Raw genomic sequence first — 17,089 nt, forward strand, 5'->3', positions numbered from 1 at the left:
AAAAAATGCTGAGTTTTATTCCCTAAATTACTCCCAAATGCGTGTTTTCATTTCCCCTGAGAGCTCTTTCCCAAAGAGCCATTATTGGCTGAATGGAACAGAACATTGGTGTGCTGTGGTACTTTGTTCAATTTAACTTCTCTGCGGGGGAGTTAAAAACATAAGAAAGCTGCCAGGCAGCCAACACAAACAGGACTTGAGAAGTGGACTCCGTTTCCTTTATTTATTTATTTACATTATTTCATTCAAACCCACCTAAAGTTTGGCGTCTTATCTACATTTCAAACATTACAGTCAACATCTACAACATGTTTTCTTTGTTTGGGTGCTGTCCATGGTGCTGGTTCGCATCTTTATACTTAGATTATCAACAACATATTATCTGGGCAGCAGTTACACTAACAACCTCCCTACATAATCTTTTTTTTATTTATTGTTTTTTTACATAATTTCCTCTTAACCTCAAAACATATCAGGGTACCCCCAGGGTTCTCCACGTTAAATGTAAGACTTTTAAAGACATTTTCAATACCACATAGGATGAAATTTAATGCCAAGACGTTTTTTTAAACTTCTAAGACCCCGTGGGATCCCTGAATATTATGCAGTCTTTTTTCTCTCTGTATCATTTGTAAACAACTTTTAAACTGTAGTCAGATAAGACAACATTTCACAGTCATGTTGCAAACAGAAGCTCCTGTATGAGCCATGTCCTGTCCTGTGCAGCAGGAGTCTGTGTGCTTCTGGAGTAATGTTTCCACAACCTCGTCCCATTTCTACCATCTAGTCTTCCCCTGCCTCAAAGCCCCATCGTCTTTCTGCTTTCACACAATCAACCTTTAACTGGAGTGCATCTCTAACATTTAGTGACGCTAACAAGTAGCAACACATCCCGCTTTACATGATTGCGACCTCTCTCTCTCTCATAAAACCAGCATTTATATGTGGTCAGGAACAGTCTGCAGAGCATCCTCAGGATTTCTGTTGACGTCGACATTCTGCAACGACAGCAAAGACTATTGGCATGTCTCAGATCCATACTACACATTTATTCTAAGCAGTTCTTTTAGTATTTGGTGTGTCCACACTGGGAAAAGTGACAGAATTAAGTATACTCAAACAAGACACCATGCAAAATATGGTTTGCACTATTTTCCCATAATGCAATGCAGAAATAAAAAAAAAAATGCAGAAAAGCAAACTGGAAAATAAATCTGGGGAAACAGTTCCAGAAAAGACTTCGGAAAACAACAAATAAGTTATCTTAAAAAAAAAGAAAAGAATAATTTGTCTAAGTTGCAGTCATTGGCCCTCATTTATCAACCTAACGTAGAAACCAGCGCAGATATGAGTGCAGAAATCCTCTTACGACAGGCTTCACGTGTGATTCATGAACCGTTCGTATCGCACCAATCAGAGCATGAGGATGGTCGAACATTGATAAATGCAGCGGCTGGAAACGATCGTAATTTCAATTTCACGCCCCAATATATTCTGGGTTTTGAGGCCTCGCCCCTACAATTTACGACACGGCGAAACGTAATCCGGCTGAGAAGCGGCACTTTTCAGAGGTGGAGATTGAAACCCTGATGTCTCAGGTTCATTTGCACCAACGTGTGTACTATTTGGCAGCCTGAAAACTGGTATTAAAGGCTGTAGAAAGAATGGGGAATGGAAAGAGATCACTGATGCAGTCAACAGTGTTGCCGTGGTAAATTGGACTCCAGCTGAAGTTTATTTAATATACAGGCTTATATTGCGATCTCTTAGGCCTATGGTGTACCTATATTTAAATAAACACACAGTAGCGGAGTTTATGCAGTGTCAGTTTTTTTTTCATCATTCACTTGTGGCCATTAACGACACTTTAAAAGAGAAACGAAAACCTGAAGAATAAATACAAATGTTGTGCATCGTCATGTTTCCTGTATTGAGTATCATTGCCAAACATAACACTATACCTTTTAAAAGTGAGGAATACTATCCTGTCTCCTTCGTATAGCCCCCAGTTGGGGCTGTGCTGGACGCTGCTCTCTGGGCATCGGCTCATCTGGCTCCATCACTACATTTATGGCACCCTGTTTTCCTACACGATGTTGTGCAGAATCCCACAGGCTAAAACAATGTTGCAGATTTTTTTCTGCCGTGTATAGTAGGGCCCCCCCCCCCCGCTGATGCAAGACAGAGCCATCTGCCCTTAATCAATCCGATGGAGCGCTCCACCGTGGCCCGTGCACGTACGTGTGCACTGTTGTATCGGCGCATAGAGGTCCTCTAAAAGAGCCAGATCTGCCATTGCTGATAAGTGGTCAACTGATGATTTCTCCTTCTCCTGTTAAACTGATTATATGCTGCACCGCAAGTCCACACTGACTCGAAAACTTGCGTACACGAGTTCAGACCAGACGTGAGATTTTATCGCAGCCTACGCTCACGTTCAAATTGATTACTGCCTTGCTTTGCGTAGGAATCGGCGTACGCCCGTCCTACGCCTGTTTTAGGTCGTAAGCACATTTCATAAATGAGGGCCATTGTGTGTTCACATTTATTCTACTGCCTACACTGTGTATATCGGACCTGTAGTGTATTCATATCACACCTCCAGCAGTTCATTCTGTAATCTGCACTATATTTTCACTGCACCGCTGCACATGTTCTAGTGTTAATTATGTATATCCATATCACACTGTCCATACGGTTTATATCAGACCACTTATTCTTTCACCAGCTGTTCGAGTACAGCCCCTTTACCGTACACTAGCTACCATAAGCTACTGGTCATACCAGACCAAGTGAGGCAGCAAACATCAAAGTGTGTACTCAACTTCAATAAGTAAGAGTAAGATTTTGACATTTCTTTTTTTCCCAAAGCTAAGTAGTTTTAAAACCTGAGAAGGTGGTGATTTTCACTTTAATTCTTTTGCTTCTAATCATCCTAATATGGAAACCAAAAGGAAAAAATATCAGTTCAGCTATACATTTGCTCATTCCTCACCACCACACATATTTCCTCAATACATACAAATGACTAAACATTACTGGCTGCCATTAGATGTATGTACCACAGAATAGTTGGCAAAGCTAAGTGTCTATTAAGACGAATGTGTGCTTGTGGAAACTCACCACTGGCCTCTCTCGGTGTGTGTTGACTGCTTCGATATTGAGGAAAAACGACTCAACTTTACAGCCTGAAATTGAGACGAGAGTCAGACTGTCTGAGAGAGATTTACAGAGATATAATTATGTCACACACTCAAGCTTGTACCACCTACCATAAGCTATTGGTGTGAGTTTGAGCACTGTGTGGAGGGGGCATCTGAGATAAGGCAGCTCATCTTCACAGGGGGGGGAATAAGATTATTCAGAATCAGGAACGGTTTATTGCCAAGTACACATACAAGGAATTTAACTTGGTGATGATTTAGTGCATAACAATAAACAGTGCAAACGTTTAAAGACATAATATGAAATAAAAATAAGAAAATGTATAATAGAATATGAAATTTGTTATTAAAGTGTCTGCTTTTAATGTGTACAGTTAATTATTAAACTATTGAGGGGGTGTAAGAGTTGACAGTATTACGAGTGTTTGGGGTTTTGAAACGTCATCACATACTGTTTCAATGTATTTACAAGCCTGGAGGTGTGTACCTGCAGGTTTGTCCAGGAAGTAGGCCAGCAGGCAGCGAAAAACAGCTTGGTGGCAGATAACCAGAACGTTTTCCTGCCTCTCCAGCTCCATTATCACCGGCTCTAGACGATGGACAAGGTCCTCATAGGACTGGACAAGAGACAAAAATGATTGAAGAGTTCATCAATTATTCAAAACAGACTCATTCAATCTTACCGTCTCAGTCCATTTGACATGGACATGTGTACTGTACAACTCCCAGAATTTGATATAAGTCATTTTATATAATGAATATGTCTGACAGGATACATTTGGGTGGGAAAAGTGCCCCTTGAACTAGGCATACTTGTCTGTTAAATATGAAGACGGGCAAGAAATAAAACTATGTATTCAAAATATTTTACAGATTCAAATACTCTTAGCCCCACAGTTGTTTATATTGGGTCTATACCCAGATAATTTGAAGATTAAGAAATATCAACGAACATTTGGGGACATGTAAACAGTGGCAGTGCCTAAGATTACAGAAATATGTTTGTTTTATTCTTTTTTTTTCTGTATAATGGACCAGAATTGACCTGATTCCCAACCAAGATTTGGAATAACTTTAGCGGGTGGGGGTAGCGGGGGGTGAGAGAGAGAGAGAGAGAGATGGGGGGCAGACATGTAATTGCATTTCTTTGTATTGCTCTGTTATGTTATGAAAACAATAAAAACAATGTTGGTCAAAAAAATTATGAAGACGGTTAGCTTAGCATAGATTCTACAGCTGCATTTTTGAGAGCATTACTGCTACGCACCGCAAATGCCTGCAGAGAGTGGTGAAGACTGCAGGGAAGATCGCCAGGACTCCACTGCCCTCTCTGCAGAGCATCTACCACCGCAGGGTCCATCCTCAAGGACCCCACCCATCCCCAGCACGGACTGTTCACACTTCTACCCACAGGCCGAAGGTACAGGAGTGTTAAATGCAGGACCTCCAGACTAAAGAACTCTCTTTCTTTCCTACTGCCATCAGACTCCTTAACAGCGGACAGGAGTTTATACTCATGGTCTGCCTCATAACTGTACTCGACTGTTTACATTTTTACACAGGAAGAATTTGACTGTACAGGGAAACATGTTTCCTTACTGTGCATATGACAATAAAAAAACTTTGAACTTTAAAAACAGCTAGTCTGGCTCCAAAAGTAACAAAACAAATCCACCATCCAGCACTCCTAAAGCTCACTAATTACCTCATTTATTATATCTCATTTGGACGTGGACGATATCCAAATACACCTACTCAAGTACGGTATGAAGTACAACTGTGAGGAACTTGTACTTTACTTAAGTATTTCTATGTATTTTATGCCACTTTATACTTGCACTCCACTACATTTCAGAGGTCATCTTTAATTAACGATGACAGACAGATTATTAATACATGTCATCAAACTAATTCTGATGTATTATTATAGATTAAGTTACTCAGCAGTATTATACACATCAATTAAAGTTAGCTCCACCTTTAACAGCTGCGAGATAAAAGTGTATGCTTTCACAACACGTTCATAATTACAGTCAGGTCCATAAATATTGGGACATCGACACAATTCTAATCTTTTTGGCTCTATACACCACCACAATGGAGTTGAAATGAAACGAACAAGATGTGCTTTAACTGCAGACTTTCAGCTTTAATTTGAGGGTATTTACATCCAAATCAGGTGAACGGTGTAGGAATTACAACAGTTTGTATATGTGCCTCCCACTTTTTAAGGGACCAAAAGTAATGGGACAATTGGCTGCTCAGCTGTTCCATGGCCAGGTGTGTTTTATTCCCTCATTATCCCATTTACAAGGAGCAGATAAAAGGTCCAGAGTTCATTTCAAGTGTGCTATTTGCATTTGGAATCTGTTGCTGTCAACTCTCAATATGAGATCCAAAGAGCTGTCACTATCAGTGAAGCAAGCCATCATTAGGCTGAAAAATCTAAACAAATCCATCAGAGAGATAGCAAAAACATTAGGTGTGGCCAAATCAACAGTTTGGAACATTCTTAAAAAGAAAGAACGCACCGGTGAGCTCAGCAACACCAAAAGACACGGAAGACCACGGAAAACAACTGTGGTGGATGACCGAAGAATACTTTCCTGGTGAAGAAAAACACCCTTCACAACAGTTGGCCAGATCAAGAACACTCTCCAGGAGGTAGGTGTATGTGTGTCAAAGTCAACAATCAAGAGAAGACTTCACCAGAGTGAATACAGAGGGTTCACTACAAGATGTAAACCATTGGTGAGCCTCAAAAACAGGAAGGCCAGATTAGAGTTTGCCAAACAACATCTAAAAAAGCCTTCACATTTCTGGAACAACATCCTATGGACAGATGAGACAAATATCAACTTGTACCAGAGTGATGGGAAGAGAAGAGTATGGAGAAGGAAAGGAACTGCTCATGATCCAAAGCATACCACCTCATCAGTGAAGTATGGTGGTGGTAGTGTCATGGGGTGGGCATGTATGGCTGCCAATGGAACTGCTTCTCTTGTATTTATTGATGATGTGACTGCTGACAAAAGCAGCAGGATGAATTCTGAAGTGTTTCGGGCAATATTATCTGCTCATATTCAGCCAAATGCTTCAGAACTCATTGGACGGCACTTCACAGTGCAGATGCACAATGACCCGATGCATACTGCGAAAGCAACCAAAGAGTCTTTTAAGGGAAAGAAGTGGAATGTTATGCAATGGCCAAGTCAATCACCTGACCTGAATCCGATTGAGCATGCATTTCACTTGCTGAAGACAAAACTGAAGGGAAAATGCCCCAAGAACAAGCAGGAACTGAAGACAGTTGCAGTAGAGGCCTGGCAGAGCATCACCAGGGATAAAACCCAGCGTCTGGTGATGTCTATGCGTTCCAGACTTCAGGCTGTAATTGAATGCAAAGGATTTGCAACCAAGTGAAAGTTTGATTTATGATTGTTAATCTGTCCCATTACTTTTGGTCCCTTAAAAAGTGGGAGGCACATATACAAACTGTTGTAATTCCTACACCGTTCACCTGATTTGGATGTAAATACCCTCAAATTAAAGCTGAAAGTCTGCAGTTAAAGCACATCTTGTTCGTTTCATTTCAACTCCATTGTGGTGGTGTATAGAGCCAAAAAGATTAGAATTGTGTCGATGTCCCAATATTTATGGACCTGACTGTATAATCCAATGATATAATATTCTTAAATGGGCAATTCTGCACGATGAGAACTTTTACTTTTGATATTTTAAGTATATTTTGATTCTACAATTATTGTTTTCCGTCAGATCATATATAGATCTCGACATTTCCGACCACACCTAAAGGCCTAATTTTACGGACAAAGAGAGAAGAGAGGAGGATCCATTTTATTTCTATGGGAGGGAGGGACTGTGCTGATGCTTGTTGCAGGAAACAGTCAGCTGTCGTTTCACAAACTCCCGGGCAGTTCTGTGCTTGCGTTTCATTCTTTGCCCTCATAGTGTTTTAAAACATTCTTGTGGCAGCGATAGAGGCAGTGATGTTTCCCGTTTCCTGTACGGGATTCTCACACCGCCTCAAAACGTACTGCCAAGTCTGATCTCCGGTTACATGATTGGCCACCGCAGCGTGACGTTAGGTTGCGTTTCTCCCAAAGTTGAATCGGGCCCGAGTTTTTTTCAGTTCCCCATCCTGCACTCCCAGCCGCAGCCTAAATGAAGTACCCACATTCAAAATGAATGGGCAGACCTGTGTTTTTGCCGCACCTTCTGACGGCTGTGAATGCAGGCTTACCAATCGTTATGCTAAGCTAACGGTCTCCTCACTGAAGCTTTATATTTAACAGACAGATATCAGAGTGGTATCAATCGTCTCATCTAACTCTCTGCAAGAATGCTAATTGTTTTTTCCCCCCAAAATGTTGCATTATTACTTTAAACCAACCCGTGCTCACTGGCCAACACATCAGACTGTGGTTGAACTGGGCAGCTTACCGGTGTGAACACAAAAACTTCCAGTGATACTGGTACAGTGGTTAAATAAAAGTTTTTAAAAGTCACAGTATCTTCAGGGGAGCACTTACCTCACCCTTGGGGTAACGATAACGATACTTGTCCTGGTCTCTTAGTGCAAACTCTTGTGGTAAATTCTGCTGAATCTCCTCGTAGGTTAGCTCCTCACATACACCCTTAGTGAGAAAAAGGAACATGAACATCACTGTACTAGATAAAAAGCCACTAAGAAAGCAGCTCAGAGTAGTGAATAAACTCACGGCGTCTATCTCGTTGAGGGCCTTCCACTGTTCATACTGGACTCCCAGAGCCTCTGCAGTCTGGATGGTCCTCTTCATGTGGCTCGTCCACACCTTCAGCTCTCTGATGTTCTGACCACGGATGAAGGCCGCCAACGCATTGGCATACTGGAAACAAGTAAGTGCACAGTTTTAACATTTTTAAATTAATCTTTGACTGCTTTAAAACTGTTTTAAAGCTATATAATAGTGCGTAGTTTCTGTCTCCCCCATGAGGAATACTAAGTAATGACAACAACACTGCCGATGCATCAACATGATACAAGCCTTTAGTGACCGCGCACCACCCCCACCCTTCCTCTACGCAGTTGTTTGTAACCAAGGAGGACACGGAGAAAAACATGACGGACTCTTCAGAAGAGGTCATTGTCTTCACTCAAGTTTCTGCGGGCGAAAGTCGCTGGACGACACAATCTTCTGAACACAGCCATAGAGAGAGTTTTGTGAAGCTGATACTCTTAATTAGCTTTATATGAACTCATTTGGCAATGGCTTGAATGTAACGGACGTTCATTAATATATATTAATATATATATATATAATATATCATTTATATATCATTATTATATATATAAATAGTTTTCTGTTGTACAACTAAAACAACTTTTGAACGTACACGTTCCACCAAAACAAGTTCCTTCCCGAGGCTATTTTGCAGAGGCACCGTTGCTCTGTCCGGCACTTAGCACCGCCCAAGACAATTGTGATTGGTTTAAAGAAATGACAATAAACCAGACCACTTTTTTCTCCCATCCCAGAATGCTGTGTGGACTAGCCAGACCGTCCTCCGCAGCGCTGTGGAGAAAGGTCTGGCAATGCGAGACAAAGGGAACAACAGCCAACAATACTTCCTCTACTGGTACAGTGTAATCGCCTCACCTTCTGTCCTCGAGGGGAGAGGCCTGAGTCTCCCCCGATGCGACCTGACAGGTTGAGTTCGCTCTCTCCGTGGCGGCTCAGGTAGATGGATCTCGGTGTGACGTGGATGTTCATCAGGTAGTAGACTATCCTGCTTTGAATGTGGTCCTGCACCCGGTTCACCAGGTATCTACTGCCCACGTCGAAGATCTTGATGTAGGAGAGCTTCCTGTTGAAAGTCAGTGTACGGGGGGGGAAACAAACTACATGAATTTGTCGGACATTTGTGGAATAACAACTGTTTTGTGAGACTATGCTGTCCACCACCCACTTTCCCTTTTAATCTCACAGGAAGAAAAGCATTTGGGTCAGTACCTGTCCTTCTCATCGTCTATAGGCATGTAGCTGGCCCTGTAACAGTCAATGCGCTGGACAAAGTCTTCCATGGCCTCATCTACGTCGCGATCCACGTAATCTGGACTCCCAAATTTTACTTGCTGTAAAGGAAAGAGCATTTGGGAATTTAATTGCGAACACTACATCACTACCGCCTCTGTAAACACTTACATAACAAAAAAAAACAAAAAAAACACATCTCTTGACTGACCTTAATATTCTCTGCAATGATTTCTGGGTCATCACAGATTGATTCCACAAAGAACACCTGCATACAAGAACTCATCATAAGTTGGATTGATTAAATGAATGCGATATATATTCTTTATCATCCAAACAGCCTGCTTGCTCTAGCTTCACATTGAACAGACACATATGAAGTGTAATATTAGTCTCATCATCTAACTCTCTGCAAGAAGGCGTATAAGCATATTTGTAAAATGTCCAACTTCAACATATATACTCACTTTGTAGCCTCTCTCTTTTGCATAACTCAAAATGACTGCCCTCCTCTCCCTGGTGGTGTTGGTAGCATCGAATACCTGGATGGGACAGGACTCAGCTGTTATTGATATAGCTTTAAAATATTGGCAAATAAAGTACAAGTACATTATTCATAACAATTGTTAACAATTATTTTAAATTGTACAACAAATAATGAGCACACAACAATTTAATCTCAACCTTAAAGGGACACTACAGGGATTCAGTATAGTTAGGGCTTAGGGGACTTGAGAGATATATAATTAAAGAAGAATGGTCGATATTTGTGCCACAGAGGCTGAGATATCCTGGCTTTTAGGCCCCAGAATGGGCCAAGCTCTAAAAATACTGAATCCTACAATTCCCATAATGCAACTTAAGATAGTGCCTTTCATTAGATCTTGCCTGCCGGGTACATTTCTAAATCTTCACCCACAGACAGTTGTAAAGTTGTAAAAATTGTAAAATAAACTTGTAGCCTTTAATTAGAAATCCAAACTGGGACAATCCTGATGACATCACTCTGACGTCATCAGGATTATCCACGGGAGACAGTGCTGAGCAAACGGGGGCGAGGAACGACTGGATATAATCTCATCTCCTTCTTCTAAAATGCATGTTTGATGCTTTCATATGTCAACACTTTGACTAACGTTAGCTTGGGAAACTAATTTACCTGTTGGGCTACAGACTAAAGAAAATGACAGCGCCCAAACTAGCAGTCAGTCCGACGGGGGGTGACATGTTGCTGTTCGTAACACTAGATTTGGTTGATCAAAGACACTAGCAAAGCAACACAGGACGGAAAATAAGTGCAGCAGAGACAACGGATAGGTCGGACCTCCGTGTTCAACTATATACCTTTAAAGTTAACAGTTAAATAACAACAGAAATAAACAGGTTGGCCGATTTCAAAGTCAAGGTCAACTTTATTATCGCACAAGGGGAAATTCATGTGGTCATTCATTACGCGCCCTTGTCACAACATATTCTCTAAACATATAGACACCACAGACAAACCAATAAACGTGTATAGAGAAGAGAATAACAATACCACAGAAATGACAATGACAGAACACAAAAAATAAACAATGCTACAAAAATGACAAAGACAATCCGACATCTGACGTTTGCGAAACATTAAAGTGCCCATATTATGAAAAAAACACTTCTTCTGGGATTTGGGGTGTTCTTTTGTGTCTCTGGTGCTTCCACACGCATACCAACTTTGAAAAAAATTCATCCATGCTGTTTTGAGTGAGATACGGTTTCTGAATGTGTCCTGCCTTCAGTCTCTGGGTGAGCTGTTCAAAATCGGCACGGCTTGAGACTTCACAAGCCGAAACGAGCTGGCTAACCGCAACCATTAGCTCTTAGCGTTAGCATGCTAACGCTAATGCTAACGCTAGCATGCTACCTCGTTCTCAATAGCAAAGCACTGCTACAACACCCACAAGTTCACCATAATATACAAAAGAACTACTTACATGTGCGCCCTCATTTAGAAGTCTCCCAGCTAATCCTGCCTTGTAACTGACCGCTAGCTAGCTGACATGATCTACATCTGAGCTACTGCATGTGCGAGTGTAATCAAAGATAGTACAGAAGAAGAAAAGAGGTCTCACTCTTTAGCTAAAACAGAGACCAGGTGAAAAGGACATCTGCAGCAGTGCAGGACAACAAAAATATGGTGTTTTTTGAAAATTAAACCATGTAAACCTATTCTGGTACAACCTTAAAATACAATTATGAACCTGAAAATGAGCATAATATGGGCGCTTTAAAAAAGAGAAAATGACTAATATTATCAGGTAGCTAAAAATGGAAACAAAAAATAATAACTAGGAGTGGTTGTCAAAAAATTGAGATCTACCATCCAGTTAAAGTGCCAGTGTGGGATTAAAGTGCTTGGTCATCATACAGTCTGATCGCTGTAGGCACAAATGTTTATTGTACCTTTCTGTTCTAATTCTCTGTTGTAAAATTCTACCAGTTGACCTATTGCTTCTCATAAATTTATGATGAAGAGGGTGAGTGGGGTCATTAAGGATTTGGTCAGTCTTTTTTAAGATAAGCTCATTGTACAGCTGAGCTGCGGACACCTGGTCAAGTCCGATGATCTTACTGGCCATCTTGATCATGCGCTGCAGTCTCTTTTGGTCCTTAACATGCATGTTACCAAACACGCAGATAAGGCCAACACTCTGGAGGATACTTTTATAAAACATTACAAGGATGTGTCTGCCTAATCTAAAAGTGTTTAGTTTCCTAAGGAAAAACATCCGCTGGTGCATTCTCTTAGTTTTGTCATTAAAAGTTAGTTTAGAGTCAATTTCAAATATTTGTAGGTTGAGACTCTCTCTACTAGTTCACCATTGATCTTAGAAGGGGGGGCTATAATTCTATTTTTGCTCAAATCTATGACCATCTCTTTTGTTTTCTTCACATTGATTTCAAGAAAATGATCAGAACACCACTGAGTAAAACCCTGGAATTCCCTTTGGAATTCATTCACAGAAGAAATGTCAGATTTTAAAAAGCCAACCGGTGCTGTGTCGTCAGCATATTTAAAATAAGTGTGGGCTGAAGAGGAGGCTTGACAATTATTGGTGTACAATGTGTATAGAATAAGCGACAGATTTTTTTTTTTAAGGATGATATACATGAGTTGAATCTGACTTGCTGACTGCGGTCCATCAAGAAGTTACAGATCCATAAGATCAATTGGGGATTTACTCCCAAATGCACCAATCTTCTCACCAGCAGGTGGGGTTCGATTGTGTTAAAAGCGCTGCTGAAGTCAATGAACACAATCTTGACCAGGCTCTTAGCATGCTCAAGGTGCTCATGAGATAATCAAAGATAGCAGCGCATCCTCAACACCTCTCTCTGCACGATAAGCAAATTGATTTTGGTCTAAACGAGGGGAAGCCTCATGGAGAAGTTGTTTTAAAATGATTTTTTCAAAACATTTCATTGCTGTAGATGTAAGGGCAACAGGGCGCAGATCATTGAGTTCCTTAGGTCTGTTGTTTTTAGGCACAGGCACTATTAGGGATTTTTTCCATAAACTGGGAACAACGCTAGTATCTAGTGACCGCTGAAACAACCTGTGGAAGGGCTGTGCCAGCTGATCAGCACACACCTTTAGTGTCCAACAGCTGATTCCAGCAGGTCCACAAGTTTTACGGGGATTTACACGTCTAAAATAAGATTTGACATCATCCATAGAGATGTCAATATCCACACCCTTCGTGTCTCTTACTGCTGTGATGGCCTCATTAGGTTTAAAATCATGTGTGTCAAATCTACAGTAAAAATCGTTGAATCGATTTGCCACGTTAAAGTCGTTCTCTGCTACCATAGGGTGCTTCTTGGGCTTGTATCCTGTGATAGATTGGACTCCCTGCCAGGCTCTTCTAACATCATTTTTGAAAAAGCTTTCTAACGTACGTTTGTATGCTGCTTTGCGGTCATTGATCTTGCTTTTGATCTTTTTCTCTTCTCTACTTCCTCCTGATTTAAACAGACGTTTTTTCCCTCATTGTTTGAGTTGCTTTAACTCTGGAGTGACCCAGGGCTTGTTATTTTATAAACACATATCTCACATATCTCCGCAATTTAAATCCACCGCCAGTTGTCTACCTGGAAGGGATTTTTCTGTTAGCGGGACGTCGCGGTGATTCGGTCTATATATGATGGATTGATGAGAACCACAGGCTGAGTGGTACTCTCCATGACCAGTAAGCTGATCTTTATTTGTAAAATCGATTCCCCTTTAATCTCAGTGAGACCTGACCGAGAGAGTAAAAAACACACACACACACACACACACACACACACACACACACACACACACACACACACACACACACACACACACACACACAGTGTGTGATTAAGGGACAGTTTCAGGTGTCCTCTTACTCACGGCTACTTGTCCGTGTTCCTTTGAGAAGTAGGCAGCGACGTCTTTGAGGGCGGCTGCTGCACAGGCCCTGAGAGGGAATGAGGAATGTGGCTTGAAACTGACAGTGACAGACAAATCAGACAGCATCAAACTGATAATATTAATATCTAACTCTTGTCCGTTTTGACATTTATCACCCTTCTTACTTGCGGATCCTCATGGCCTCCTCATTGTCCGGTTTAAAGAACTCAAAGTTCTTATAGATCTTGACAGCCTCCCTGCGGTACTGGCCCACGTTGAACACTGGTTGGATTAGAGAAACAGAGGGGTTCACACAAATATACATTCCCTTTTAGGTAAAGCTGCAAAAATGAATCAATTCAATTAACCATCAACCATTTTGATAATGATTAATCGGTTTGAGGTTGTTGTTTTTTATGAGAGAAAAAAGAAAATGTTTTGATTACAGCTTGTTAAATGTGAACACTTTCTAGTTTCTTCACTCCTCTGGGACAGTACACTGAATATCTTTGAGTTGTGGACAAAAGACATTTGAGGACACCATCTTGGGCTTTGGGAAACACTGATCCACATTTTTCACCATTTTCTGACATTTTATAGACCAAACAACTAATCCATTAATTTAGAAAACAATCAACAGATTAATCGACTTTAGTTGCAGCCCTACTTTTAGGGCAAGAACAACAGATGGCGTTCACTATGTTATTAACTCATACTGTAATGTCAACATTAAAACAGTCAATTCCATGTCTAATCGAGATTTAGGGATTCACTTTGAAAACTGACTTTTTGTAGGCACTCCGATCCAGTTCAGGTAGCGAGTGAGCTTCTTGGAGATGTACGTCTTCCCTCTGGCTGGCAACCCCACCATCACAATCATCGTGGGAGAGTTACAGAACTGCGGCACCGAGGCTGCGGTGACAACAAACGCATGACAACATGACGTCATTCAGCAGAAGAGCACTAGCCTTGAGCTCAAATGGTTAAATGCTGCAGGACGTGGTGAGTGTGTCGCTGCCAGGGTAATCTTCATTAACAGAGAGAATAAGAGTGCCAAGGGGCAGCTCAGATGTCTGCAAACTAGTGTAGTGAGTCACACGGCTTATCGGCATGTCTCTGGCAGCACGTTTTGACACAGAAATCTGTCCAACCAACTACAAACAAAATTAAATAAACAGACACAAAAACAAGAAATTGAAACAAGGACATTGGGAATTAGTCGAATACACGCTTAAAAGATGTGAATGACAACTTTGACGGACCAGAGGATTCTCCTCCTCCTCCTCCTCCTCCTCCTCCTCCTCCTCCAGAGCAGCACAGTGTACTGCGCCATATGGCCGACAATCACAACAACAAAACACCATAATCTCCAAGTCTGTTAAAATGTCAGTCTCTTCCCTGCAAATTACAAATCTGCTCAGCTTTACGCAACCAATGTTCCCTAATATGACACCATTATTCTTCCAATCTAAGGCTGTGGTTCAGACTGTGTCACTATTCACAATTATTTAACAATGAAGCTACAGTGAAGAAGAGAGCGGCACCGCTTTAGAATGACCTCGGACATCAATCAGCATTCCCGGCTCAGACATTTCCACACAAACTCAACATAATGTAAAGCGTTTGTGTGTTTCTTACCGAGTCATGACCCAGTTGTTGCATGCTTGTCTTTCTCAAACAATGCCAGTAATTTATAAAAGGCAGACTGCAGGGTTGCTTGCCAGTTAGCTGTACCCCCAAAAAGTACCCGGATGGCCTGTGTGTGCATATACAGGGATAGGGAGAGCCTCCAGGCCGTTCGATTATGAATGGAGTATACTGCGTCAGCAAAATGCTGAAAGGACCACGTCAGACACGGAACAGAGAGCCAACACGGACCTGGCTTGGTCCAGCCTGGCTGTCGTCCCATGACTGACTCCTCTGCTGCCTGAACTACCAGCATCCCCCAGCCAGAATCAGGATTCAGCAGCATGAAAACACACCTATTGACTGCTGCGAGTGTTAAAGCAAACACCAGCTTTATCTGTTGAGACAAGAATGAGTTAAAGACAGAATACAGGCTTCTTCTCCTAGTCAGGCTGTACTTACATCCTCTCCTGCGGTTCAGGTTGCAGCCCATCCATGGCACCCAGATCTTGAGCAGAGGAGTCTGTGTGAGTTTCTTCTGCTCTGTGTTAATGCGGAGAGCCATGAGGCCCGAGTGGCAGGTGAATGACTGAGGCGCACAGCTCTGTGATCCGTGTGCATGTATGTGTGCTTCACTGAACACTCCCTACTGCAGGTCAGCTGACTGTTGCTAAGGAGAAGTACTTGGTAGGCAGGAGAGGGGAAGAGAGGGGGGGGGGGCGCTGAGGCCATGCTGCTTGTCTGCCTCTCAGCCTGTTTGTTACATGATTTAAAAAGGCCTGAGGAGGGGAGCTGCCAAAATCTGTGGTGATGTCAGACAGCGGAGAAGCATTCAAATCTGTACATCTGTTGTGCTGACACAGCTCCTTTCTCAGTTAAAGTAAGAGCAACAGAGACATGTGAGACAAGTGTGGTGAACGGTGTGCGCCTCATGAATTCAGATCAGAGAACAGTTGGTGCTGTACAAGCTGTTCGTTGTTGCTGTGACGAGTAGAGTGGGGTGTCTCCTTTCTTACCACTAGAGGGCAGTTTAAGCAAAGCAAGCAAAGACCTGGGATACTCTAAGACACGTGTCAAACTCAAGGCTCGCGGGCCAAATCCGGCCCCTCGCACATTCTGATCCGGCCCGCATATCAATCTAGGTTCACAATATATTTTGGCCCACCTATAGTTGCATGCAATTACGCGACACTCAAAGCAGAATTTGGCAAATTTGCTGACTTTGAGACTCAGAAGTTCCCCCAGAAGCAGAGAGTTTTCATATTCAGGCTGTGAAAGAGCTTGTTGTGAGTCAGCTGTGTGGTAGCCTACTTAGAAAATGTAATCATTGTTTTGCTTGATTTGCTAAATTCTAGGATGGCTTTGGAACTTTTTTTGCTCACTTTTTTAGGGCTTTATGTGGACCAAACTGTAAGTGAGAAGACTATATGAGACATGCAATAATTGAGTCAAAGATATTTGACTTTTTCGATGAAATAAAAGCATGTCAATACACTATACAGGTCTGACCCTTGATGTGATTCTCTTTTTCCAGTGTGGCACTTAGTGACATTGAGCTTGACACCCCTGCTCTAAGAAGTTATTAAAAAGTCACTGCACTGATAAAAGTAACACGTTAGTCATGCCATTTCCCCAAGGCAAGGCAAGTTCCTTTATATAGCACATTTCAGCAACAAGGCAACTCAAAGGGCTTTACATAAAACATTAAAAGGACATTAAAAAAGAATCTCAAACTAAATCATTTAAAGAGAAGAAAAAAAAAGCTGAAATAGAATGAGACAGGTATGAAATACAAGACTTCAAATTACAGTGTAAGAAATTAATTATTATGAATGTATATGAATTATTTC

The 17,089-nt window shown here is 41.6% G+C and overlaps 1 protein-coding gene across 2 annotated transcripts; it reads right to left on the bottom strand.

Annotated features, from left to right (window-relative positions):
* Positions 1-182: 182 nt before the first annotated feature.
* On the bottom strand, positions 183-15,897 carry pfkfb1 (6-phosphofructo-2-kinase/fructose-2,6-biphosphatase 1). Of its 2 annotated transcripts, XM_078255834.1 has the most exons (14): positions 15,702-15,897; positions 14,400-14,525; positions 13,799-13,895; positions 13,614-13,680; positions 9,667-9,741; positions 9,411-9,467; positions 9,179-9,300; positions 8,825-9,032; positions 7,907-8,053; positions 7,718-7,822; positions 3,652-3,781; positions 3,273-3,335; positions 3,124-3,188; positions 183-998 (listed from the first exon to the last, which is right to left on the bottom strand). In XM_078255834.1, the coding sequence occupies exons 1-14, from the start codon at positions 15,802-15,804 to the stop codon at positions 939-941; spliced, it is 1,425 nt and encodes a 474-aa protein (XP_078111960.1). In that variant the 5' UTR covers positions 15,805-15,897; the 3' UTR covers positions 183-938. The 2 variants fall into 2 exon arrangements, with proteins under 2 accessions (XP_078111960.1, XP_078111961.1); XM_078255835.1 differs by lacking the exons at positions 13,614-13,680; positions 13,799-13,895; positions 14,400-14,525; positions 15,702-15,897 and adding an exon at positions 11,170-11,186 and having other exon boundaries at positions 187-998.
* Positions 15,898-17,089: the final 1,192 nt, after the last annotated feature.

The sequence above is a fragment of the Sander vitreus genome, chromosome 7 (genome assembly GCF_031162955.1).
Source record: "Sander vitreus isolate 19-12246 chromosome 7, sanVit1, whole genome shotgun sequence".
Lineage (NCBI taxonomy): Eukaryota > Metazoa > Chordata > Actinopteri > Perciformes > Percidae > Sander > Sander vitreus.

Coding starts and splice junctions, on each gene's coding strand:
- pfkfb1 (XM_078255834.1), bottom strand. CDS start 15,804: ATGGCTCTCCGCATTAACACAGAGCAGAAGAAACTCACACAGACTCCT. Junction 13,896..14,399: donor GATCGGAGTGCCTACAAAAA/GTCAGTTTTCAA, acceptor TAATCCAACCAG/TGTTCAACGTGGGCCAGTAC. Junction 8,054..8,824: donor TCTCCCCTCGAGGACAGAAG/GTGAGGCGATTA, acceptor ACTTGTTTCCAG/TATGCCAATGCGTTGGCGGC.